This window comes from Schistocerca serialis, chromosome 2 (genome assembly GCF_023864345.2).
Source record: "Schistocerca serialis cubense isolate TAMUIC-IGC-003099 chromosome 2, iqSchSeri2.2, whole genome shotgun sequence".
Classification (NCBI taxonomy): domain Eukaryota; kingdom Metazoa; phylum Arthropoda; class Insecta; order Orthoptera; family Acrididae; genus Schistocerca; species Schistocerca serialis.
Window position 1 is genome coordinate 872,105,296 of NC_064639.1, and position 27,477 is coordinate 872,132,772.

Below are 27,477 nucleotides of genomic sequence, written 5' to 3' on the forward strand. Positions count from 1 at the left end.
CAATAACATTTTAATTTTCACTTATTCTCATCCATTCCAAATCACACGTCAAAGGCTCTCCAACATTTGCACTCTAGCTTGGCAAAGGATTTATTCTGAAAGCTAACGAAGTTTTCATTGTCTTTTGTGTGTGTCTTTAGATGACTCAGCACTTCTATTCAACGGGTGCCCTCCTTGTCTCCTAAATTATAAATGTTAGTTCCCTGGAGACTTGGGCTTTCAGAGAGATAAAAGCACACTTACTAAATAGTACTCTAACTATTTAATTTCATAAAATTATCTATATTGAACTTATCTCTCACGTCATCCTGTCCCAACCTAACTCCACTAAAAATATTCTAAAGTATGAGAATAGTATGACCCTAATTACTTAGTATTGTTCACAACTATGATAACGAAGTTTTGAATCTAAATCAACCCTCTTACCTCCAGTAGTACTTATTCACACAATTACTGAAACATACTCATTTGGTACTGTGGCAACTTCCAAGTACGCACCAATACATCATTTCATATCACCCCAATTATAATTTATGTCACTGAAAGGTTGGCCTGTGATAGCTTGAATTTCAACAGTCTTGTTTTCATGTTCCCATCTAGCACTTAATGCCTCCTCTATGTGGTGAGAACCAATTTATCATAATATTATTTAATGATCATAATATTATTTAACTTGAAGAATGAATTATGTTTAAACCCAATATCTAATAGCTGACCATTTTTGTGATACATGCTATTGAGTTATGAGAACTAGCCCTTCAGCAGGTACTTGCCCCTCATCAATTCTACTCAAGCCAACCCCACCTTTCACCATGTAAGTGGTCTTTTTTATCTTTTTAACTGTTTTTCCCATGTTCCCTTGTCCTTTTTTTCTGTTTATTTATTTACTGCCATCACATTATCCTTCATTTCTATGTTTACCTTAAAGTTCTTTCTCGTTTTATGATCTCATTTTTCACTTATCAACAGTTTTAGGTTTTCTACAACTATTCAGAATTAGAATCTCAACTACTGTAATCTCCTGGCCTGCAATTGCAGCAAATTTTCTGTTCATACTTTACTTATCTCCCTTCTTTAACTTTTCTCCCTTTTTGTGTTTTATCTATTTACAAGGAAATACTTTTTACTTCCAAATACAAAATATATAAAGCACATTTTGTTTTCACTTGTCATGCTCCTACAGTTGTTTCAGTTTCAGCAATTAGCATGTATATTCTAGTATCCTGACCACGACTTTTAACAATATATAACTTTCTTGAGGAAATACAGGATACCTAAGAAGAAAATAATATCATTTCTTTTAACACCTTAACAGCTTTCTGCAGAAAAGTGCGAGTCAAAACGGAAAAGCAGTTAAAGGAAGCACCACCCAGTATAGAAACCTGATACACAAAAATGCAATTTATATAAGCTGCTTTTAGTTATAGACCAGCAACTAATGACTGTCAATGTATACAGTATCAGAAAACTACTCACTTCTTGTCAGATTCCGAGTCACTACTGCTCCGAGAGCTGCTACTACTACTCCTGCTTCTCCTTTGAGTTTCTTCCTTCTCAGACTTCTCACTGTCTGACCCACTGTCATCAGTGTACACTTCAGAGGCTTTTAGCTTGGTTTTAGAGCTACTGGATTTTTCCTCGGGTTGTTCGCCATCCTCTTCCTGCTCTTCAGTAACTTCTTTCTCCTCTTCTTTCCGCTTTTCCTGCTCAATACGTTGCTGCTTCTCCTTCTCCTCTGAAATACAATCAATAATTATGTACAAAAACACTGATACTGATCTTCTGTCATAGTTATCTTAATTTTATAACCACCAAATAACTGCCAAATTAAGCACCTCACACAAGACATAATTAAAAACAAAGGGAGACCCTTAAAGTATGTTATTCTTTATACCCTGGACTTAGTCTTGAGAACCACTGTTTAAACCTCATATCTCATCTGATCAATAGTATACAGATTTCCTTTGTTCCAGTAGCTATGTGTTTTATCTATTTACAAGGAAATACTTTTTACTTCCAAATACAAAATATATAAAGCACATTTTGTTTTCACTTGTCATGCTCCTACAGTTGTTTCAGTTTCAGCAATTAGCATGTAAATTGACTCGCACTTTTCTGCGGAAAGCTGTTAAGGTGTTTAAAGAAATGATATTATTTTCTCCTTAGGTATCCTGTATTTCCTCAAGAAAGTTATATATTGTTACAAGTCGTGGTCAGGATACTAGAATATACATGCTAATTGCTGAAACTGAAACAACTGTAGGAGCATGACAAGTGAAAACAAAATGTGCTTTATATATTTTGTATTTGGAAGTAAAAAGTATTTCCTTGTAAATAGATAAAACACAAAACGGGAGAAAAGTTAAAGAAGGGACATAGGTGTCTCTTTTTCCTTTTTATTTCTCTTTCTTGACTTTTCCCTGATTAGCAATTTTAGAGAGAGAGAGAGAGAGAGAGAGAGAGAGAGAGAGAGAGAGAGAGAGACCTAGGGATGTATGTATATATATGTGTGTATATCAACACTGCTTCTGCTATCCGGTTCTATGAACTGGTACATAAACACACTATTGCAATCACAGTGGCCTTTACAACTTGTGCATGCCCAGTTAATTTTTATTCACATAACTTTCCTGCCTGGACGTCAGAATAGGCAGTATTGCAGCTTAATAATTAACATGTAGTGAAGGGACAACTTCCATGTAACTGGTTCATCAAAATACCATGTGTATAGCTGTTGGTTAATTGGCTGGGCTGGCGACGGGGGGTGGGGGGGGGGGGGCCGTTTAAGGGGGTAAACAACAAGGTCATCAGATCATCTGTCAAGAGAGAGTTCATCTGGAGTTGGACATCATCAGAGATAAACTTGACTGAAATATGAAAGTGTGAACGATTGGTATAATCTAGGCACTGAAAGCAATACCGATGCCAGAGCGAACATAATTTGAAGAGAATCAAAAAATGTGTCAGGCCAGTAATAGTAAGAGCAGGTGAAGGGTCTCCGAGGGCTCATCTGTGGTGAGAGAAACCCCACCAGCATCTGACTCCCGCCAACCCAATTAAGGGCAACTACAGTAATGGCATCAAGAATGCCTTCTAGCTGGGAGATTTGTAACAGCTAAAATGAGAAGGCTAGAAATTTAATGGCTGTCAGTTGGACCTACAATAATAAAATAAGCCGAGAGAAGCAATAAGGTCAGCAGGAGTGTGAGTGCTAGGCAAGTGCCCCCAGAACTCTGCATGTGATGGAGGCCATTCCTATCACAGCCATCCTGACCCAATCCATTATAGAGGAGGAAGTACAAACACTATTACTAGAGTGCTTCCCTTAAAACTGAAATTAGAGTGCAGCATAAAAATGAGGGTTAACTGCATCTAAAAGCAATTAAAACGCGAGAAGAGGGATGATGAAGGCACGTGGCGAAGGAGGTAGGGTCAATGGCCCCGAGATCCAGCAAGCAGCAGTAGACACCTTAACCCGAAGCACTCTGCCCACAACCCTACAACAGTTTAAAAGGTTATATCCAAGTATAAACACAGCTTACATGGAGAAAACTGAAAACAGAACTCTATTCATTCACCAATATTGGAAGCAAAAAGTCTGCAACAGTTTGCTTAACACAGAGAGCCAGAAGGAGGGGACATTTCACCAGGCTGTGACCTATCTGTAAGGTTCCACATCCACAAGGGATGGCCTATCACATAAAATAAAACTATGCATTAATCTCATATGACCCATCGAGAGTTGGCACAGAATGAACTACTTCTGGGAGAAAATGAAGGAGGAGCACCATGCAGTGGCAGCACACCAGATTTTGTTCCATCTCCAAGTAAGATAGAGGTCTTTTTTGCTCTGAAAAATCACCAACTGTGATTGTCAAAACAATTGTTGGGCAAGTAATCGCTTCAGTACTCAAATGGTTGACCAATTCATCCCCTGATGTAACCGTGACTTGGGACTCAGAAAAGACAACTAAGACATGCAGCACAAGCAGTACAGAGGAATGTCATCAGACAGAGATGAGAGCACCATCTACCAATAGCCTGGATATCACTCACTGATCCACTATAAATTAGAATGTAGTTGAGGGAGGTATCTCTAACAAAATGTAGGTCTCTGCTCATGGCCGTAGCTCTGGTGTGAAAACACTGCACGTTCCCGGCAACAAATGATGTTACCAACCAGCAGGAGACTTAATTATCCAGGGTTTTAAGTTCACCAGTGTAAATTATGGTAGCATCCTCATACTCCCGAAGAACTGACATGAAGAGACACTGAGGGCAACAAATTATTTTTGTTGATCCTAAATTATGGTCTGTGTACTAACCACAAGTGGGTGTGTGGAAAACACCAGGAGTACATTCTGAGGAAGCTAGGTAGTTTGGTTTTGTTTTGCTTTAGGGCACAAAAACAACTGGGGTCATACATGACCAAGTCAAAACTATAGAAAACAAAAACAGAGGGGAGTTAAAAAATAACTAAATGTCAGTCCCAATGGACATAATAGAAAACAGCTAAAAACAGGCACATGGAAAAAGGGCTAAAAAAACGCAATACAGAAACGGAGGTCCAAAACTAAAAATTAAATGGCCTTCACCATATTTCTTTGGTGGATAAAAAGTACGACGCGGTCGACAGCCCGCGTGCCATTTGCTAAAACGGTTGATAACTCAGACAGCAAATCCAAATGGGAACGTAAAAGATTAAAAAGTGGGCAGTCCAACAGGAAGTGGCCAACAGTTAAAACTTAAGTATGATGTGTACAAAGTGGCCGGGTAGCGACACTTAGCAAATGACAATGGCTAAAAAGGCAGTGCCCAATACACAACAGAGTTAAAATAACCTCCTCCCAGCAGAAGGGCCGAGAGGAGGTTATCCAAGCCGCTGGGAGAGGCTTAATAAGCCGGAGCTTATTCCCGTGAAGGGAGGACCACTGGTGATGCCAAAAGGACTCCACCTCCTGACAGACGGCAACACAGAGATCATCGGAGGGAATATAGGTACTTGCACGCTAAGGTATGAGGACTGCAGCTTTGGCAGCAGCCTCATTCCCTGGCAGACCAACATGACAAGGAACCCACAGAAACATGACACTGGCTCAACCAAGAGTAAGCAGTTGACAGTTTGCTTGGACTCGCTGCACTAAGGGATGGGCAGTATACAGTGCACATAGACTTTGAAGGGCACAGAGTGAGTCTGAGCGGAGGACACAATTGAAAAGGTTGTGTCTCCGGATGTACTCCATGGCCTGATACAAGGTGAAGAGCTTGGCTGTAAATACTGAGGAAGCTGCCAGAATCCGGTATTGAAAAACACAGGTGCCAATGACGAAGGTACAGCTGACCTCACAGCCAATCTGAGAGCCATCAGTGTATACAAAGGTACTATCGTGAAGTTCCATGGTAAGGCCGTGAAACTGAAGGTGATAGACCGAGGCTGGAGTAGTGTCTTTAGGAAGTGAATGAAGGCCAAGGTTAACATGGGCCGCTTCATGAAGCCAAGGTGGTGAAGGGTTCACACCCCCAGGAAAGGTGCAGGTGGTGTGAAGTTAAGCTGCCGTAGCAAGTGCCAAAAACAGGATCCAGGAGGTAACAGAGAAGAACAAGCCCGATACTGATGATCAAAGGAATCATCAAAGAAGCAGGCATATGATGGGTGGCCACACTTAGCAGACAAATGGCATGCTGAGGAGAAAGTCACGGCAGTAGGACAGTGGTAGTCCAACAGCTTCAGCATACAGACTCTCTAACAGGCTGGCGTAAAATGTGCCTGTGGCCAAATGGATGCCATGTTGGTGGATAGTGTTGAGACAGCGTAAGAGGGAACGGCGTGCAGACGCATACACAAAGCACCCATAGCCGAGTTTCAAACGGACAAGGGACCGGTACAAACATAGGAGGGTGGTTCGATTGGTGCCCCCAGGAAGTATCATTGAGAACATGTAGGACATTGAGGAACCACTTACAGCGGGCTGCCAGGTAAGATACATGGGGGAACGAAGGGAGTTTCCTATTGAGCATGAGCCCCAGAGTTTCATAGTATCAACAAATGGAAGGGCAACAGGCCCAAGATGTAAAGATGGTGGGAGAAACCACTTGCGTCACCAAAAATTCATACTGACGGTTTTGTCAGTGGAAAAGTGAAAGCCACTATTGATGCTCCAGGAGTAAAGGCGATCAAGACAGTGCTGAAGACACCACTCAGTGAGACAGGGCCGTTGAGAACTACAATAGATGGCAAAAATCGTCAACAAAAAGGGAGCTGGAGATGCCTAGTGGGAGACAGGCCATGATAGGGTTAATGGTGATAGCAAAGACGACGACACTCAGAGCAGAACCCTGAGGCACACCATTTTCCTGGATAAAAGTGTCTGCCAAGGCAGAACCCACATGCACCCTGAAAACTCTATCTTTTAAAAATGCCTGAAGGAAACAGGGCAGGCGCCCACGGAAGCCCCACTTGTAAAGTGTACAGGATGCCAGTTCTCCAGCAGGTGTCGTAGGCCTTCTCCAAATCAAAAAACATGGCCATAGTCTGGGATTTCCGCAGAAAATCATTCATGACATGGGTGGACAAAGCAACGAGATGGTCAACTGTAGAACGCCACACTCTAAATCCACATTGTGCATTTGTCAGTAAATTGCGAGACTCGAGCCACCATAACAGCTGGGATACATTCCATCAACTTGCAAACACAGCTGGTGAGAGAGATGGGGTGGTAGCTAGAAGGAAGGTTTTTGTCCTTACCAGGCTTAGGTATGGGTTTAGCAGGCTTAGGTATGGGTATGGCGATGGCTTCACACCAGCGTCTGGAAAATGTGCCTTCTGCCCAGATGCAGTTGTTCGTGTTAAGCAGAAAGTGCCTGCAAGAGAAAGGTGCTGCAACATCTGAATGTGGATGGCGTCCGGCCCTGGGGCAGCGGATCGGGATGAAGTGAGAGCATGATCTAGCTCCCTCATAGTAAAGGCGGCATTGTAGCACACACAATTCAGAGAAGAATAGGGTATCACCCAAGCCTCCTCTGCTCGTTTCTGATGGAGGAAGGCAGGGTGACAATAGAAAGAGCTCGAAACTTCAGCAAAATGATGGCTCAAGGTGTTGGAGATAGCAACAGAGTCCACAATAACCGTCTGCTACTGTGAAGCCAGAAATGGGGGAATGGATCTTGGTCCAAGAGAGCTGTTGGAGGTTGGCCCACATGACAGAGGAAGGGGTGGAACTGTTAAAAGAACTAGTGAATGAAATCCAGTTAGCTCGTTTGCTATCCCGAAGAACACGATGACACTTTGCACACATCTGTTTATAATCAACGCAGTTTGCCAACATAGGATGACCGTTAATAACATGGAGATCATGACTCCGTGTGTGGATTTCATCATGGCTTGCCTCAGTCCACCAAGGGACTGGGATACAACGTGATAAAGAGGAAGTGCGAGGAATGGAACATTCTGCAGCACTAAGGATAACGTTGGTGAGATAGTCCATCTGGTCATCACAACTGGAGAAATCTTGTTCTTCGAAGGTCGCCAGGGAGGAGAAAAGCTGCCAGCCAGCATTAGTAAGCTGCCATTTGGGCATGCACATGGATGTGGGAGGAGTAAGCAAATGGAGAGCACACGGGAAATAGTCGCTCGAGTAGGTGTCTGAAAAAATGGACCGCTCAATATGATGGGCAAGCTGGGCAGTGCAATGCAAAAGGATAGGTCCAAATGGGAATAGGTGTGTGAGGAGCCTGAAAGGAAAGTGGGTGCTCCAGTGTTAAGGCAGAAGAGGTTGACTTGATTAAGAAGGTCAGCCAAGAGGGCACCTCTCTGACAGGTCCTGGGAGAACCCCAAAGGGTACGATACGCATTGAAGTCACCAAGTAGCAAAAATGGGGGAGGTAGCTGCCCAATAAGCTGAAGGAAGTCTGCCCTGGTAACATCGAATGACGGAGGTACATAAATGGTACAGAGGGCAAAAGTCAGGCGGGGAAGGAAAAGGCAAACTGTAACCGCTTGAAGACAGGTAGTCAGGGAGATGGGTTGACTATGAATGTCATACCGTATGAGCGGCATGACGCCCCCACGAGATAGAATGCCGACCTCAGGGGGAAGGTTAAAATGAATCAGTAAGTAATGTGAAAGCTCAAAGTGGTCGTGAGGACGCAATTTCGTTTCCTGAAGGCAGAGTACAAGGGATGCTACGATGCTAAATGCAGCCATAAATCCTCTTTGTGGGGCCGACGGTCACGTATGATCCATTGGAGGACAGTCATGAGGAGGAAGAGATGTAGGGTGTCAACTCTGCAGCCGCCGAGTGACAGCCAGCGTAGCGTCACTACTACAGGCTACAGGGCACAGAAGCAGAAGGTTCCTGCTCCCTAAGGTCCACAGAAGCATCGGCTTGCTTGTGCAGACAGTCGGTAGAGTCCAACACTGAAAAACAGTTCATGGGAGTACTCCTCCTGTCCTTTCCTGCCTACTGGTTGTATAGCTGGTGGCTTCGCCCCTTGAGGCGAGAGTTAGTTTGTTGGACAGTGGAATGGGGGGGTGGGGGATGGCGATGCTACCTTGACACTGTGCGATTTCACAACCGCAGAGCTGAATTTGAGGACACATGCCTGCGTGGCCATGTCCTTCATGGAGTGAGGGGTAACAAGAACTATAGGTGCCAGACGGGAGATAGCCAGTAACTTGCGAGCTACTTGGTAAGGCACTTTTTCCTTTACCCGAATCTCTTGGACAACTGGCTCATCAAGATACACGAGACAATCCCAAGAGGAGGCGGCATGGTCACCATTGCAGTTGATATAGCGGGGAGAAGGAGGCGGACAATCGCCCTCGTTTGCATCCCTACCACAGGTTACACATTTGGCTGGATGTCGACAAGACGTTCTAGTGTGGTTGACACAATGACACCAGCAGTAGTGCATTGGTTCAGAATGTACGGCCTGCTTTGATCTTGGACAGCAGCACCACTCTATCAAAGGTGAGGAAAAGAGTGTGGGTGGGCATTAAGGAGGAATCTACCTTTTTCATTACACAATGGAAGGCAATGACACCTGATCTGAGAAGTAAGATTGGATTTCAGCCTGGGTTAGACCGTCGAGCAGCCTGGTGTAAATTACACCACGGGAAGAATTCGAAGTTCTATGGGCCTCAACACAAAAAGGGTAGCCATGGAGAAGTGAGGCGGCAAGCAGCAGTTGTGCAGTCTCCAAAAGCAAAGTGCCATTCTGTAAACGAGAGCAGGATTTCACAGGGCCAGCAATTGCATCAACACCTTTCTGAATAATAAGCGGATTTACCGTGGGGAAGGACTGACTGTCTTCAGAACGTGAGACCAGGAGGAACCGTGGTGCAGCAGGAAGGGTCATCGAATCATTAACCTCATGATATTTACGTTTTGTAGACACTGATTGGGAAGATGACTGACTCATTGTGAGAAAATCTCCTATGATTCCCAGCGTCTCTGATGGTGCGCTCCTTCCAACTGGGAGATCCCTTAACAAGGGATGCACCCACCTTAGATGATTGTTCACACCTCACGTCACACCTCCCGAACATCTGACAGTGGGACCAATCAGCAATTTGGGTAGGTTGCCGCTCAGGCAATCACCCCTCCCTGGGCCTGGCCTGTACCAGGGGGTACATGCGAACCCTACCTGTTGACCCGGGGCTGGGAATTACGCATTACTCAGTCACCTGTTACGCGTCAAAAGGAAGAGTAACACTCAGAAGTGAGCTTTGTGGGATGCTGGTCTCTTGAAACCATGGGAGCTGAGTGATGTACCAAATCTAACTCTAAACAGGTAGGATGAGAGACTGCAATGAAGTGTTGGGATTTATAAAAAGCCTGTTTGGTTGCTGTTTTGGAGCTAACAAGATGGTTGGTTGTGGACGGTCCTTCCACGAACTACTGACAAGTGGATGAAGGGTCCCACGATTCAAGATCCCAGTACATGTGCCGAGCTACCATCCTCTTGAGCAGTTTGCAGAGCAAGTTGGTGAGGCTAATAGGTAGGTAGCTGTATATGGAAACAAGGTTTCCACCTAGTTTAAGGATTGGGACGACAAAACTATCTTGTCATTGGGAAGAGGAAAAACCTACTACTAAAACATGTTAAGGCCTGGGCCATATGGTGTGATAAGTAAAGAGCCTGAAGGGACCCCAGAAACAGGTAAATACTGGAGGTGGGTTTGCTCCTCCAGCTCGATGTGGGGAGAGGTTCCCGAAATGGTGCCCCCTGGAACCATGAGACAAATGGGCCTATGACCCCCATGGTAGAGTTTATTTGCACTACTACCGATGAACTGAGCACAGTAGTGGCAAAAGCCAGTATTATTGGTAGTGGATACAAACAATCAGTTTTTTCCAAGCCATAAAATATGAAAGGCAATGTGTGACTTTCAGTTCCTGTATTTTGTGTCCCTTGATGGAAGTAGCACACTTCGGGGATGGAGGAGGGTCATTCCCCAAACTGACACAGGCAAGTGATCATCCACAGTCTCAGCACATCAGTTCAGGTGTTCACTGGGAAGAAGTTCTAGTATTTGCATTTAAAACACGGCACTGGTGGTGGGAAATATGGCTTCACATCGCCACACAAACCATGATTTTGACCCTATCTGGAGACAGACCCTCTTAAAAATTAGGATGAATGCACCAGAGTCAACCTTGCTGTATAACTAACCTCGACAAACACGACATACGAAGTGGATCCCCCAAAGTGTTCATCTGTCTGCAGTGTTAGGTCCTGGTGAAAATTTGAGGGAAAGGGAGCAGAAAAGTAAACTCAAATATTTTTCATAAATATAATACTCAAACTCTATGGTAGTTATGTGCCTTCAACTAGTTTTGTGCATTTGGGGAAAGGGTGATGGGGGGCATACATATGCTGAAAAAATTTTAAACCAATCCTTTCTCACAAAAAATATTTCTCATACCTCTTTCTCTTTTCTCCTCACGGCGTGCTTTTAGCAAATTCATTGCATGCACTTTCCTGTCAACTTTGCCTCTATTTTCTTCAACAGTTTTCTTTCTCTCCTTACACCTTTCTTTCACATCAATCTTTTCCTCTTTCTTCTTTCCTTGATCTTTCTTTTTCTTCATTTCCTGCTTTTTTGCTAGTCGCAGCTTCTTTTCTATCTCAAATCTATAAAACAAAATAAAAAATGAAATCTTAAACAACAGACAATCTTTTTTTTATTGCATTGACTATGAAGCATAGTGTTGCTGCAATGAATATAAGTTGTTTAAAAGAAAAACACAGTACAGGTAAGTCATGTGTAAACAATAAAGAAGGTAATGAATGGACAGCACAGAAAAAATGTCTGCACCTCAGTGTGCAGTTACTTTTTTTTTCAGCAACAGAGAAAAATGCACTACTTAATTTTGTGAGAAACATGATCTAACCAACTGAGTTCGTTAGACAATAATGTAGGTTTCCCACCCCTCACAAAGCACATCTAGAGGGTAAGGTTCATAAATATTGCCACAGTAACATCGAACAATATAACTTGTAATTATCTCCATACTCTTGTGATGAGATGTCTTTTTCGTCTAACTGTAACAAAGTGTCTACAATAACTTATTACTTGAATGGTGTGTAATTTAGGAGATATCGAAATAACTGCATTGTAGACTTTCTCGTTTAAAGCATTAATTGTGTTTTATCAAAAACATTAGTAGCAGGATTGCTTTCCAAATAAAATTAAAGATGTGCCTTTACAACACTTCTCATAAAACCTTGATTTTTATGTGAATCATCTGAAATATAACACACAAATATTTAATATTTTTGTTATACTGATTTACTCACAAGATGATATACACAAACTCTTAAACAACTAACCAACTGAAACTGTTAAACCACAAATTACAGGAGTAGACAAAACTGTACAGACCTTGTCTTCATTACTTCTCTTTGTTCAATTCTCTTGAATATTTCTTGCTCCCTCTCTTTCTCTGTCATCTGGGCAAGTCGAGCTTGGTCTTCCTCATCACCCATCAGGTTCTCATCATAGCCATCATTGAACTCTTCCTGACTCAGATCTGAGCTGTCACTGTCACTTCCTTCAGAGTCCGAAACCTCACCTAATAGCAGGAAAATAGTGCTGACAACTGACTCTGTAGCATAACATCTTGTCTGAAAACTACACATGATGATTACATGCGTCCAACTAAATTTCAAATATAAGTCCACATATATTATGGTACACATCTTCAGCATTAGTCACATCTACCTCGTAGTTACAGCTGACAAGAAATCTTTGGGTAGACTCGCAGAGCCTACTTAAAAATCTGATAAAAACTGGACAACTTGATAATATCTGAATTATGCTTAACCTGTGTCCAAATGGGTTTTCTCAGGTGATGGATGTAGACAGCAGTTATGCATCTTTAATGAAGAACAGACTGTACAGTAACTTACAAACTTTTTGAATTGTTGAATGCATCAACAGTTTATAATGTTAATGAAGTAAAGACTACATGTCAACTATTTTACGTCTGATAAGTTGTTTCATTTACATTCTTCATCTTTCCCACTTTTGTGCTCAATTTTCAATCATACTTCTAAGACTGCACAACAGTACTGATTACATCATTTAAGCAACTAGGTAATGGCAAGTGAGCTTTTCAAATGATAACTTACTACTTTTCGACTGACAGTACATAAAGATGTGCAATACTCCATATGCATATAGCAATGGCAGTCTTTAATGAATAGAAACTAAAAAATGAAATTACTATACAGTAGAAATACAATCTTCCAGCAAGTGATAGGATGACTCCAACAATAAGTAATACAAATGCTCTCTTTGGAACAAAGAATTGCTTTTTGCATGATACAAGAGGAAAGAGGATGAAGAAAAATTAATTGTTGACCCCCTCCCCCGATCCTGTATTCCTTGACTGAGTTGTTGTGTGGTGTTACATAACATTACAAAGGAATGGTATGTATCCCTAAGTATTCCTACTGACAAATGATAACTCATGAAGGATTATCTTATAATATGTAAATGTAGAGGCGAACACAAATACTGATCATGTCTTATTTTATTTGCATGCATATAACCATGCCTTGGGTTAACACATCTTGAAGATCGGACAGAGATCGAAGCGACTTCATAAAGAGAAGTAACCATGTGGGTGCAAATATAGAAGCTCCTACCATAGAGGCCTACTTTGGGCAAATGCTAATTCCTTGGATAATAATATTCTTGATATTAGTTATGATGCTGATTAGACAAATGAAATGTGATATTAATTCTTTGTATAGACTTCTATGTGGATGTTTTGAGTTAAGCATTATGATTTGACAGAAGTTTGATACTAACCAGTTGATGACATATGTTGATGGGTGTCATTGGAAGCATCCGATTCCACCCATTTGCTTTTACCCATGATGTAACAGTATTGTGGCATGTGACGTCAATATGGCGTGGTGTTTCTGAGTAGGTTCGTGTTTGTAGATATTGTGCTGTTGTATTTGATGGCACCCTCTGGTGGTAGCTCTTGACATGTTGAGTTCAACGTGTAGTATTGGGTTCATTTGAGTCTTAGTTATCACTGAGGTAATGTGGGTTTATTTGAGTCTGGGTAGTCAGTGCCTTAATGTGGATTTGGAAGTGTTTGCTTTGTTTTCAGTGAGCTATTATACGTTTTTTCTTTTGTTTGTGCGTTTGATTACTTTGGTGTTCATTGTTTTTGTGTGTGTGTGTGTGTGTGTGTGTGTGTGTGTGTGTGTGTGTGTGTGTGTGTGTGTGTGTGTGTGTGTGGGGGGGGGGGGGGGTGTGATTTTGTTGGAGGCCTTTGTTGGTATTTGTTTTGGTTTTAGTCTAAAGTAAATGTGATGTTTTGCCCGTTTTATATTTATGGTATTTTGGTTTGTTTTAATTAATCTAGCGAATATGTGGGTTTTGGGCTTACAAGTTTTTGGGTTTTGGTTTCAGTGATATTCGTGAGTCGTGTAGGGGTGTTAAGTTATGGTTGTGATTTCTTTTTTTTTTTTTTTTTAGTGGTTTGAAAGTAGGTATCGAGAGCTATGTTTGAGCTACACAGGTCAAGGAAAATGTCAGATTTCATTTTTCGGAGTTGTAGCTGTTGGTTTTTTGGTATTGTGGGCTTCGCTTGAGCTATTTATCGTAGGTCGAGTGAAGTGTGTGATTTCTGTTGTTTGTGGCTGTCGCATTATGTTGTAAGTTGAGGGTTTTTTTTAATAGTAATATTTGTTTTGGGATGGTGTTGTGTTTTGTATTGTTATATATTTAGCTTGTCCCCACCCTAAAGCCCCTATCTTTCACAGTTGTCTTGTTAGTTTCATTTTATGGTTGGAGTGAGACTTTTCATGTACTTTTTATTTTTGTTCGCATTTGTTGGGATGAGTATATAGTGGCAGTTGGTATTTTGTATACATTGGAAGTAGGCATTTCCGCCACACTGACGACATCTTGGGTAAAAGCAAATGAGTGCAATCTGATGTTTCACTACTGCTGCTGATAGACAATATAAGGATAATAAATATGAATAGTCTTTCTATATTATTCAAGAGAATCTGGAATAGCGATATCGAATTTCTTTACACCAACAACCAAACAAAGAGCAGACAATGTCTGACATATCTACATCTACATCCATACTCCGCAAGCCACCTGACGGTGTGTGGCGGAGGGTACCTTGAGTACCTCTATCGGTTCTCCCTTCTATTCCAGTCTCGTATTGTTCGCAGAAAGGAGGATTGTCGGTATGCTTCTGTGTGGGCTCTAATCTCTCTGATTTTATCCTCATGGCCTCTTCGCGAGATATACATAGGAGGGAGCAATATACTGCTTGACTCTTCGGAGAAGGTATGTTCTCATAGCCGCATACAACAAGGCCATGGCTGAGAGACTAAAAGGTAACAAAGAAACAATCTTAAATCTCCATTAATTAAATCCCATCCAACCAAACTGAAGACTACACATGGCAACTGTCTTACAGACATCCCTGAAGAATCCCCTTCCTCCAATGCTACCTACTATGTCACTCAACAGAGATATCTAGCATCTGCATTCAGTTAGTTAACTAGGACATTCACCCCCTTCATTTGTCAAAGCTTACAAATGATTTACACACAAAAATACTCAAACAACATACAACACAGATCTCCTGACCTTATTATACCATAATGATTATAAATACTGAAAAAGGCATTACTCTGGAAGCAAACACTGACCTCAGATTTCACTACAGACCAGTATGTTATCACAAACTATTTCATATTCACATACTTTGGCTGCAGCAACTTGCAACCAAATTGCCACCTTCCAACATAACCCAGAATGCATTCTGTTATGGACCAATCTATCAATATAATCAAGATTTTGAAGGGGGAAGACTATTATACCCTGTATTCTCTTCTGTTTAGATGTTTTCTGCTGCTGTTTTAACAATGTAGTTATACAGGAAGGATAGATATGTGATGTGAATAAGTCGAGGTGGGGGGAAGAAAAAAAGAGGAAAAAAAAAAGAAAAGAAAAGAAAGAAAGAAAGAAAAAGCACATGCTCAGGCTGGGGTAGGAAATGGGATGTGCCCTTTCAAAAGAACCACCACAGAATTTGCCTTTAAGAAATTTAGGAAAACCAAACAAAAAGAAATCCAGTGTCCTACCAATGTGTCACCTTGCACAGTAGCAATATGGAAGCAACGAGAAGAAAAAAAAGAGGAATACAAAAAGAAAAGAACTGAACAGCAGACAAGTTGAGCAAATTACTGTGCCTAGAATTTTAGTTTTCTTTAGCCCACTAGAAGGAAAAAAAAAGAAAAAGTGTTTACTTTTGCATAGGTACTGTTAAGGAAATAACTGTATAGGGATACCTAGTACAGGGTCAGGCCGTGCTATTTTTTTTTTTTTTTTTTTTTTGCAACGGAAGGACACCTTTCTGTGAATTCTGCAAACTGTTACAAGCAACAGGAATTTTTTATGCATTTAAATAGTAATATTATGTTTCTATATTTTCAATATTAATTATTTTACTGAGCGTTACGGAAGGACAAGAAAAAGCACAGCTTTTTTGATACTTGAATACAAAGATTAATTCCTGCTCTGATGTTTATATTTCACTTAGCAATTTTTTTAAATTAGTTAACTGCATATGTTTAGTATGTAAATAAGGGCATAATAGATATTTTTAGCTCTTAGATTAAATGCTGCATCCAAGAAAGTGAGTAGCTGCAGTGTTACGGAAGGACATTTTTTCCCAGCTATACAAATTTGACTTTTAACACAAAATATATTATTTATTGAATTTTATAATAAATGCTATCATACAAGTTACATATTAATTTATTACTGGAATTAAAATTATGTAGCATAGGAAAGTGAAATTATTGTTAGTAAAATACAGACTTTGTACATACATAATTTGAAACACTGTTCTGAGAAAGTACCCTTTACATTTAATAAAGTAACACTGAAAAATGGTTTATAAACTTCAAAATAATTGAAAAAAATATATACTTAAGCATAACTACTTGCTTAAGAAAGCATGAGTAATGTTGCCGAGATATTTCTTTTTTTGTTTTTTAAGAAAGTACCAGGAAAAAAAAAACTTTCATTTAGTTATTGTTCATAAACATCAACAGGATCTGAAAATTTGTAAGTAAATCTTTCAGAACTACCATTAATATGTGGTTCACATAACACAGAAACAATGTCAGCAGGAGAAACATTAAAGACATCATTCTGGACAATTTGAAATGTGTTTTTAGTATTGTCTGTTGACTTCATTCCCATCACTTCGTAAATGTCTTTATCAGCATGAAACTTCTGAATAATGCACGCATACCTGTATACAACAGCTGTATCACTAAGCACCTTGAAAAGTAAAAATGACCCATTAAACAAGACTGAATCATTTGTTAACTTGCTTTGAACTATTTGGTTCTGCTGCTGCTTGAAAACATTTGCACTCTGGATAAGTTTGTAGGTCCTTCCACTACTACGCTGCCCAGAAAAAACAGAATTTTCCAGAAGTGTGACGTGTTTATCATAAGAGGGTTGTGCAAACTGATATTTTCGAAGGCCAATTACATGCAAACAGTTATTCCATCGGCTTTCCAACATTTTCTTTACTGCCTCAATTCTTGACTCTGGAATGTAAATCATAATAACACTTTTGGCAAGATCTTTTGCAGCTGTTGCAAATTCTTCTGCATTATTTACTATTTTTTTCTGGAGTATGGAACGAAAAATGACACTCTTCAGTTCTCCTCCGATGCCATCATGTGGACCCTTTCTATGAGCTGTTTCGAAGTAACTTGGATCAGCTGTTACACCAAAATCTTCTTCATGAACAAGAAGATCACAAACAGAGAACCAGCTTTTGAACTGACTTGCAGCTCCATCACTAAAATAATGGACATGTGAAATTGGAAACCCAACTTTTGTTTTCGGATGTGCTAAAATTGCCTGACTGGGTATACTAACTAGTGCCTCTCAGTATATTTACTCCTTAATGAAATTTGTTCTAAATAATATATCTCTTTTTCCAACAAACAGTTCAGTTCATACATACAATACCAAGAACAAACCACTTACTTTAGTTCAAAAAGGGGTCCACTACTCATGAACACTCATCTTCAATAATTTGCCAGCAAACAAAAAAAATTTAGTTACAAATAAAGATCAGTTTAAAAGGAGCCTGAAAGACTTACTAGTGGCCAACTCCTTCTACTCCACTGATGAATTTTTTAATAGAAACAAATGATGTATCGTATATATTCATACTATCAGTACTGTTATTTCAGCTTAAAAAAAATAAAAAAAATTGACATGTTCCACATCCATGAGGATCTCCTCACCACGGATCTATGGAATGAAAAACTAATCTAATCTAAAAGCATGGACACTGTCCGTCCTTACCATGTTCTAAAGAATCAGATACAACACAGTAGTTTATATGCTTCAGCTCAGGCCACTTGTAATACACAATGGCTGTAAAAATAGAGACACTGCGTGAACACCAGTGAGCCTGCATGATCTCAGGTTGATGTTTTAACAAAAAGTTTTCTGAGAAATCCTAGTACAATGATATCTGTTTCGGGAAGGGCACATTTTAACACGCGCAACTCGGAGTGCTGCCTTCGTGCATTGTAAACATGCCTGGCCAAAGTCTGTAACTGTAAATAAAGTTGCACCTTTGCTTCTGACAACTTTGTTTGCATTTCTTGTTCCTTTCCTCCTTCTACACACCATTTATAAAAAGTTATTCTTTCATTTAAATTTAACCCTTCAAAATAGCTGTCAAGATTTGAAGTGCCACACACTTCACAATTCCTGTCTATACAGCTGATATTGGAGGAATCACAAACAGTTTTCTCAAGTACTTCATCTAAACTTTTTTGTATGCTTGGCACATGCTTGTTCAAAGACCTTAATAACATAGCAGCATTTTCATGATAAGTACAGACACAAACTTCTCAATCTCTTAGTGTTATAGGCACAACATGCTTTGGTCGTAATTGTATAAATTTTGACAGTCCAATGGGTAACTCCCCATACCCTTTGCAGAAAAGTTCATAAACTTGTTTAATACTGTATAACAAAAATCTCTTGTCTGTACTCTTTACCATGTTTAATAGAAATAAATTCCTTTCTGCCAGGGCGCTGTCGGCTTATGTCATCTCTTTCATAAAATTGTATCCTCTCCTGTATTGTTTGATTTGGCACAGAATCTGTTCTTTTTCCTTTCAAATACAGATTGTTTTGGTTTTACATTCCTAGCAGTAAATCCAGCGACTTCAAAAAAATTATGAAGTTTTTGAGGTGAAAAGGATTTGATGAGTTTGCCATGAACTTCTGGATGCTTGGAAGGTGATTTTGGGAGACATCTCTTGATCCTAACAATAGCTTTACCTAACGTGCTAGGTGACATTTTTAATGTTGGATTTGCACTGGTTTGACGAGCAAGGGTGCATTGCATCTTTTTCTTTTATTTTTCATATTTTCGTAAATGACGTATCTTTCCCTCAGCTATTAACTTCTGTCGTTTTGCTTTCTTTCTCCCACAATCTTTTTGACAATACACTTCTGCTGTTCCTGGATCGTTCATTTTTCGTTTTCTGCATTCCTTAGCACACTCGGCATCAGTTTCGGCCATCACACCTGCACATATATTCAAGAAACTTGTTAAGTGTATAACTGAACCAAAGAAGCAATTGAATTTACATTACATTTCCAAAAATTTCATAGTAAGCCATTGATGCACATTATATTTTATTTGCAAGCGCAAAGCGTGAACATATGCTCTGCTCAAAGGAGATATGCCATGTTTGTTTGGAGTACAAATTAAAAATTACAAAGCCAAAAAATTGAGAAATTCTTTTTACGTGTTTTTAAAAGTGTTGCACATAACAATGTCACCTAGTCTTTGCAGAGTAGGCTACAATATTCCTTCACAGTTAATAGTAATAAAAATATTTGGAAGTTGTCAGATAAATACTAACAATATTTACAAGATGCCTCAGCATGTAAATATTTGATACACTTGCTTATATAGCACATGGAATTCTAGCCTACATTCTTCACTCAGGCTTTTGAAGTAATCAGGCTTATTCGAAAAAATGTTTCAGACTTATGCATAAACAAACTTTGTTTACATTAAACTAATACTTACTTTCAAATTGTTTATAACCTTTATAACCAGCAAATTTACACTTCCGACATGAACAGCTACTTGAAACCTATACAACAATGGAGAGAGAGAACATAAAACTGGAGGGAAAACATCTGACAGAATTGTTTCATTGGCTAGCTAGGTAAAGACATGCTGTGAGTGACTGGTTTCATTTATAGAGGGAAACTCAAATAGACATTTATCCTACATGCCCTTCCGTAACAAAAAATGTCCTTCCGTAACAAGTTTTACAAAATAAATATTTATTAAATAGTCGTGTTTCATGTGGATTTATGGTACTGAAGACACTATAATACTCATATTAGGAAGTTATGGAAAAGAAAATGTTATATTAACTGTTCATTATATTTTATATTTAAATTATGTCAACGATTTGTTACGGAAAGACATTTACAATTTTGGGGAAAATTTGAAGTCTTTGATAAAAATACCAAATTTCTTCTTTTAATACCAATGTATTCCTGTTAGGCTAACTTAAGTGCCCACATAGATTTTGTCACAGGATCATCAATGTGTGTGATACAAATAATAAAAATGAAATGTCCTTCCGCAACAGAAAATATATTTTTTTTTTCTAAATGTGTGAGAAAAAAATCACACTAATATTTTTAAAAAAGGAAAATGACTATAGCATATGAAACTATAGTTTTCTGGACAAAATAGCACAAAGTTTTATGGTGATTAAAAGGTTTATGAATTTCAGTACTTGTGGCATACAATATCACAGCCTGACCCATATACATTTTATTTTCTTCCACGGGCATGCTACTCATTTTTGGGCAAATGCTATGAAGATCCTCCACTCTTTCAATTTTCATATCCTCACATAGATGCAAGGAAACAGACAGACAAAAAGACATGTACGACAAAATGAATTTATGTACAAATTGTTATAAGATATCACCTTCTTCAGGTTCCGAACTCTTTTCCTTTTCACTCTCACTATCACTGCCCGAAGATGATTTTGTGACAGTCCTCTTTCCTGTCCTCTTTGCAGGTTTTGGTTTCTTCTTCTTTTTATTATTTCCCCTTGCATCCCAGTCATCATCAGAGTCTGAAGTATCAGAGTCACTGAATGCATTCTCCTTCTTAGTCACATTATTCTCCGCACCATCATCTTCATGTTTTGCTTTTTTCTTCTTGGACAAAGACAATAATTCCTGAAAATGAAAATACGCAAGAGAAAGCAATGTTATTAAAATTTACATAACCAAACTTAGAAAGCATGAAAACAATTCATGTCAATAACAATTGGATGAAGACAATAATACTCAGACAGGAAACAAATATTAATTAGAAAATATGGCTAATTTGAGCAACAGCTGATCCTACAAGTTAAAACAGTCATTCTACTAATACAGAATGAAGCAATTACAAAGGGCAATTTACGACTGAATGGTACGTACAACAATTTATGATCTGACCAGAGAAACCAAATGTTTTGGTGATTTTTGTAGTGCTTAGAAAGCACTACCTCCATTCTCATATAAACCTTAAATATACATCACACTGAAACAGTTCGACGCGAAATAATTTTTATGTGATTTTGCAACGAATATTTTTATTTAATTGGGTTCATTGCTCATTAAACTAGCCAAGTTTGTAAACCTACGTTGTAACAAACAGTTCATTATTTCTGATGCTGTATCTTGCAGATGGATTCGATCGAAACTGCACGTGTAAAATTCTACGTATCCGCTGATCATTCCAGCTTCGTCCAAAATTGCAATTTTAATGTCTCATTACTCACAAAGGCGATGACTGATCATACCCCCCCCCCCCCCCAAGGTGTTTCAAATGAAAATCTTGTCACCAAAACCAAACTGCCAGGTGAAATACGACGCACGTTGTTCATCTCGATTATTATTACCTTTAGTACACATTCGTTTTAATATAATATAGATAAGTAGCTCTCATGAAAACGGCAAGAGGAGTGACATATTATGATTAAGTACACTTTTTCAAATTATCTTTAAACTTTCCAGTCAGAAAATTCTGACTGCATTAGGATTTTTGAACAAAGGTTATGTTTTCCAACTACAGTATTATTATGCTAACAGCTCTACTTACCGAATCCAGATCAGACTCACTGCCGTCGCTTTCTCCACTCTCCGAATCTATTAAAACTTGGTTCTTTCTTTTGCCCATATCTCTTACGAAAATGCAGTACTAGAGCTTTAGTTTTTAAAATATGACACACGCACTCATACACTCAAACATGCACAGCCCTACAATCCTCTGACAAACGCATAACATTGCAAAGATGTTATTCCCAATAACATAGGGTAAAGGTTTTCGCAAGCCTCCCAATGAAATTAAATTATAACCTAAATGTACAAAACATCATGATAGACTGAGTCACTGTAGATGTGTTTATTTTTTCGGAAATATGAACTTTGAAGTTGTGATTTTTCGTTTGTAATAAGATGGTAGCAACCACTTATAAAGCTAATAAATTGAGAAGGAAAAGTGACAACCTAGTTATCAACGTAAAATAACAAATACCCCCAGAAAAATTATTTAATTAGTTGTATGCTGTCCATTTATTCCACGCTCTTGAACCAGATTGCTGTCAAAATAAATTCCCGCATTCATTCATGGAGTATGCGTGAATCAGTAAGCGCGGGTGTAGTTGTTTACCAAACTTTGATCGAGACATTATGTTGAATTTTGTTTTATTACCACAGTACAACGTGAATTTTAAGCGCAATGGGTGCTCGTGGCGTTTCCCCTTAAACTCGGCCTTTTTTGTGTGTTAGAAAAGTTTCGCCGCGTATAGCAGAGAGAACAGCTGCTACAATTAATGAAAGACGTACACTGACAACAGTGAACAGCTTATAAATATATGAATGCAAACATGGTATCAAATAGCTTGTACATGCAGTATATTAACTCTGTAAGTGAAGCAACTCTGTATTTTACAAAGAACCTATTAAAACAGCGGGCTTTAATGTTTTGAATCGATTTCATGCATGCTTGAAACGATATCACGTTTTAGGATGACCGATAAATGCCAAAAGGTCCCTGAACATTTCGGATGCTATTTACAAGGCTTAGCAATTACATTGTTACGTAAATAAATTAGGGAAACGAGCTACTGTGTTGGTGCCGTTTCTATTACCTCAAATAAAATGATCGGCATACACTGATGGAAATCAGTACCAGACCTCCTCAAAAGAAAATTTTAGAGCGTTTTATTTACAGTTTACAGAATTAGAGACTGTATTAAAAGTGTGTCACCGAATAGTGGGCGAAATAGTAACGTCGCATGAAACAATAGTGCAGACAGTGTATATAAATCACTTAACATTATTACCGGTACTTTCGCCGTAAGCCTGTAATTACCAAAGTTGTGATACTTTGTTTCATAAAGAAATGGTCACCCAACATTACACAAGATGTAGCAAAGGCTACCGGTTAACAGTTAACCAGAGTAAATTTTGTGCTCACAAGTATTCAAATGGTTAAGCTTTCCAGCGGTGAAGAAAAGAAAAAGTTCAAGTTTTTCGGTTCACGTGGTAACACCACAAAAGCTGGAAACCACTGAAGTTGCATTTTGTAACCCTTTCAATTCGTCTGCGTTATCAAATTCAATAAATGTTAAGAATTGACAAACTTTGTATTGCTTTTTTACAGTTATAGTTGCGATCAAATATTCACAGCATAGAACATCTAATGCCTGGAGAGTTCTTCATAATTTTTTGCTCTAGGAATGCCACTAGTGTAGCCAGTTTTACGCCTAGTAATACACATATTGTTAAATGATATTAACCGGAATATTACAAGTTCTCTTGTGTAGTAAAAAGACTGAAATCTTCTTTAAATTAATCTGAATTACAATGTGCAAAGTTGAGCTGCTTGTTCATTGTATATTAGCTCATTCTAAGGTGTTACTACGTGTATGAAACTATTATTTCAAAGAAACTGTCATTTGTTATTAAATTTTGTAAGCATTCTAATGATAGGCCTACTGCCCCATGTTTTACCATGGCTGTTTTGTTGTATTCTCCAGCCAAAATAATAAGTAATTGTGTTTGCAATTTGAGATGTGAAAAGTAAGATAAATAGTCTGAGAGTGTCAAAATAATTGACAAATGTATGAAAATAATTTAATGTCAAATGTAACACATCGCTGAACCAGTGTTGTTGCTGCAGCTCCCAACATGCAGATAATCCTCAAAGCACTTGTCACATTGAAGTGTCATTCATATTGGGAGTGACTATATTATAGGGATGATTGTTTTTTATTGGGTGTCATTTCCTGTTTGACCATATTATGTGCAGCGTGTATTTGTAATATAGAATATGGATATTACCATAAGAATAATGTGAAGCAATACATTTCACAAAAGATGGCTGCACATAAGTCACCAATATTCAGCCTCAACCTATGAATAGTTACGAAGAATTCTCAAGTTTAAAGGTTAATGATGAATGCATGAATATAAAGACAATTATCCTTCCACTATTCAACATTCTTATTTCTTTCTAGTTCAGGTTTTTATTCTTAAACTTCGCAGCAATGAAGGTGGTGAACATAAAAAATAAAATCATTTACCACACTTACTTTAACGTTACACAAAGTGTTACAGTATTTGCTATGTTTTGTCATAATCTGCCTTACAATAACTATAAGCTTGAGCTGCTAGTAATTTAAGTTTGTTAACTTAATGACACTTTCTGCAACAGGGTTGAAACTGTCATCAGGTAAGCTGTTAAACTGTAACAGCTCTCTCCCAATATATAAATGCTTTGCCCAGAGACCACTCTATGATGTATGAATTGTGCATTAAACATGGGTTCTCATTTGTGTACATGGTTGAATTTCCATCCCATATCAACATTTTTGTAATATCAGTAACACTTTTTGACATCCTTGATTCCCTATTCCCCTCTAAGTCATTTGATTTATTTATTCACCTTACAGTAATAGCCTACTGGATTTGTCATCATAATACAATGAAAATAAATAATTCAAAAATATATGTATGCGTAGCATACAGGGTGTTACAAAAAGGTACGGCCAAACTTTCAGGAAACATTCCTCACACACAAATAAAGAAAAGATGTTAAGTGGACATGTGTCCGGAAACGCTTAATTTCCATGTTAGAGTTCATTTTAGTTTCGTCAGTATGTGCTACGAGAGAACCAGTTGTTTCCATACCATGTGCAGCGTGTGCAGGCACTATTAGCAGCTGATTGGCCTCCACGGGTACTTTTCTGCGAATGGTTCATCCAACAATGTGTCAATCCTCATTTCAGTGCAAATGTTCTCTTTACGCATGAGGCTTCATTCCAACGTGATCAAATTGTAAATTTTCACAATCAACATGTGTGGGCTGACGAGAATCCGCACGCGATTGTGCAATCACGTCATCAACACAGATTTTCTGTGAACATTTGGGCAGGCATTCTTGGTGATGTCTTGATTGGGCTCCATGTTCTTCCACCTACGCTCAATGGAGCATGTTATCATGATTTCATACGGGATACTCTACCTGTGCTGCTAGAACATGTGCCTTTACAAGTACGACACAACATGTGGTTCATGCACGATGGAGCTCCTGCACATTTCAGTCGAAGTTCGAAGTGTTCGTACGCTTCTCAACAACAGATTCGGTGGCCGATGGATTGGTAGAGGCGGACCAATTCCATGGCCTCCACGCTCTCCTGACCTCAACCCTCTTGACTTTCATTTATGGGGGCATTTTAAAGCTCTTGTCTACGCAACCCCGGTACCAAATGTAGAGACTCTTTGTGCTCGTATTGTGGACAGCTGTGATACAATACACCATTCTCCAGGGCTGCATCAGGGATTCCATGCGACAGAGGGTGGATGCATGTATCCTCGCTAACGGAGGACATTTTGAACATTTCCTGTAACAAAGTGTTTGCAGTCACGCTGATATGTTCTGTTGCTGTGTGTTTCCATTCCATGATTAGTGTGATTTGAAGAGAAGTAATAAAATGAGCTCTAACATGGAAAGTAAGCGTTTCCGGACACATGTCCACATAACATATTTTCTTTCTTTGTGTGTGAGGAATGTTTCCTGAAAGTTTGGCCATACCTTTTTGTAACACACTTTATATAAGTACGCTTTATGAGGGTAGAACAGCCATTGCCATGATGAAGGGACCACCTCAGTAAGTGCTAGAAATGATTTAGGAAAACCATGAAAAACCTAAATCATGAAGGCTGGACACAAAACAGCACAATACTCCCAAATATGAGGTCAGCACCTTACCAAATACACTGCCTCATCTGGCTGGTCACTATTCTACAATGTTATTTTGTTCATATGCCATCTGCACAAGATATGTTGTAGTATGAAAAATGGTTCTGCACTGCTTCTTCACATCTCTCTCCACCATCATTGCACACACTACGGACTGCTACTGGTGGCTTCATGACCATGAGCAACCTATTATGCTCCCTTCGGTCCATCCTGAAAACTGACTCCAGAACCACAAACATGCTACCATTTGTCATTCACATCTCTGAATCCTCTCTTTAGTCTGCTTGGCCACCAAGTTAATACGCTGGGCAACAGTCTTCTGTGTGGCTGACATGAATACAGCTGCCCAGGGAATGGTCAGTCTGTTCTGTAGTCACATCTGATACTATTGGTTATTATCATTGCCGTAATATGGAGTATTGGATAACAAGCTCACTTGGCACTTGTTCTTTCTCTGTAATCACAATTTGGATTGTCTCTCTCTTTGCTCTTGTCCTGCTGACATCATTGTGGTGAAGGTGTCTGCTTTGCACTCTGTTGTTTACCTATGTTGCTTTGCTTCATGTCCTTGTCTGTTTCCTGTTTGCCATGTTTAGCTCAGCTACTCCTTGATACTAGGTTCTCTTCTGTAGTCCGCCCTTCCATCTTGCTACTTCAGGTGTTTCTCACCCGGGTTCTGACATGTGTAGTGATATCTGGCTTCTGATGGAATATCATTGGTGTCGAGGAGAAAGGAAGTGTTTTGTAGCGTGAATGCTAAATTGGTTTGCCTGATGGAGGAACAGCAGCAGCAGCTAATGCAACAGCAGCTTCAGGTAGATTTGTTACAAAAGTCACTTCAGCTTAGGTGGACAAACTCCGAGCACACGAAGCCACATTGCCCCAGGCCTCAGTGCCCCCTGCAGTCAACAACCCTATTCATCCTGCGTTGCTTCCACCTTTCCATGCTGCTGAGGAGGACTGGAACACTATTTGTATCAACTGAAGCAAAGTTTCACAGCATTTCAAGTCACAGACGATTCATTGCAGCAATTTTTATTTCTGTGTTGGGCGTCGCTGGATATGTTTTTTCTGCTTTGCAAATTGGTGCCTCTGTGTGAGTACACTGTGCTCTTCTTTCAGGAGATATGCACTCTGTTGGCTAATTATTGTTCACAGAGATATTGTGCAGTTACCTATAGGCTCAAGTTTCACCAATACCATAAACAGCCTGGACAGTCATACTGCCCTGGGGTCACTGACTTGCAAGATCTTACCGCAGATGGCATTTCACTCCCACCAATCACAGCTACAAGGCTTCGTAAGTGGTCTCCTTTATTCATGATGTCATGGTTCAGCTGACACCCAATCGTGAGGTCTGTGGCACACTGGATAAACACATTGTCAGAGAACATCTTGCACATCACACACTCATTCAACATTGTGCAGGCTGCTAATGAATGACTCATAGCAATGCCACAAGTTTCAGCGATTAATGTACCACCACACATTCCACCCTCACGTCACAGGCATAGGTCGACCACGGGTTTGTAGCACCATTATGATTCATCATTGTCTGTTGTCTCTATGGCCTCTGAGC

The 27,477-nt window shown here is 39.4% G+C and overlaps 2 protein-coding genes across 2 annotated transcripts in view; one reads left to right on the forward strand and one right to left on the reverse strand.

Moving 5' to 3' along the window:
* LOC126458192 (RNA polymerase-associated protein RTF1 homolog) overlaps positions 1 to 21,942 on the reverse strand; it is a 125,573-nt gene extending 103,631 nt beyond the window's left edge. Inside the window, exons 1-5 of the mRNA XM_050095075.1 lie at positions 21,732 to 21,942; positions 20,566 to 20,821; positions 11,888 to 12,077; positions 10,928 to 11,136; positions 1,477 to 1,735 (exon numbers count right to left, since the gene is read on the reverse strand). Of these exons, the coding sequence (XP_049951032.1) occupies positions 1,477 to 1,735; positions 10,928 to 11,136; positions 11,888 to 12,077; positions 20,566 to 20,821; positions 21,732 to 21,809 (992 nt within the window). The 5' untranslated portion in view covers positions 21,810 to 21,942. The remainder of the gene's footprint in view (positions 1 to 1,476; positions 1,736 to 10,927; positions 11,137 to 11,887; positions 12,078 to 20,565; positions 20,822 to 21,731) is intronic.
* Positions 21,943 to 22,139: 197 nt separating this feature from the next.
* The window catches only part of LOC126458193 (translation initiation factor IF-2), a 58,891-nt gene continuing 53,553 nt past the window's right edge, over positions 22,140 to 27,477 (forward strand). The window contains exon 1 of the mRNA XM_050095076.1: positions 22,140 to 22,557. Within this exon, the coding sequence (XP_049951033.1) occupies positions 22,507 to 22,557 (51 nt within the window). The 5' untranslated portion in view covers positions 22,140 to 22,506. The remainder of the gene's footprint in view (positions 22,558 to 27,477) is intronic.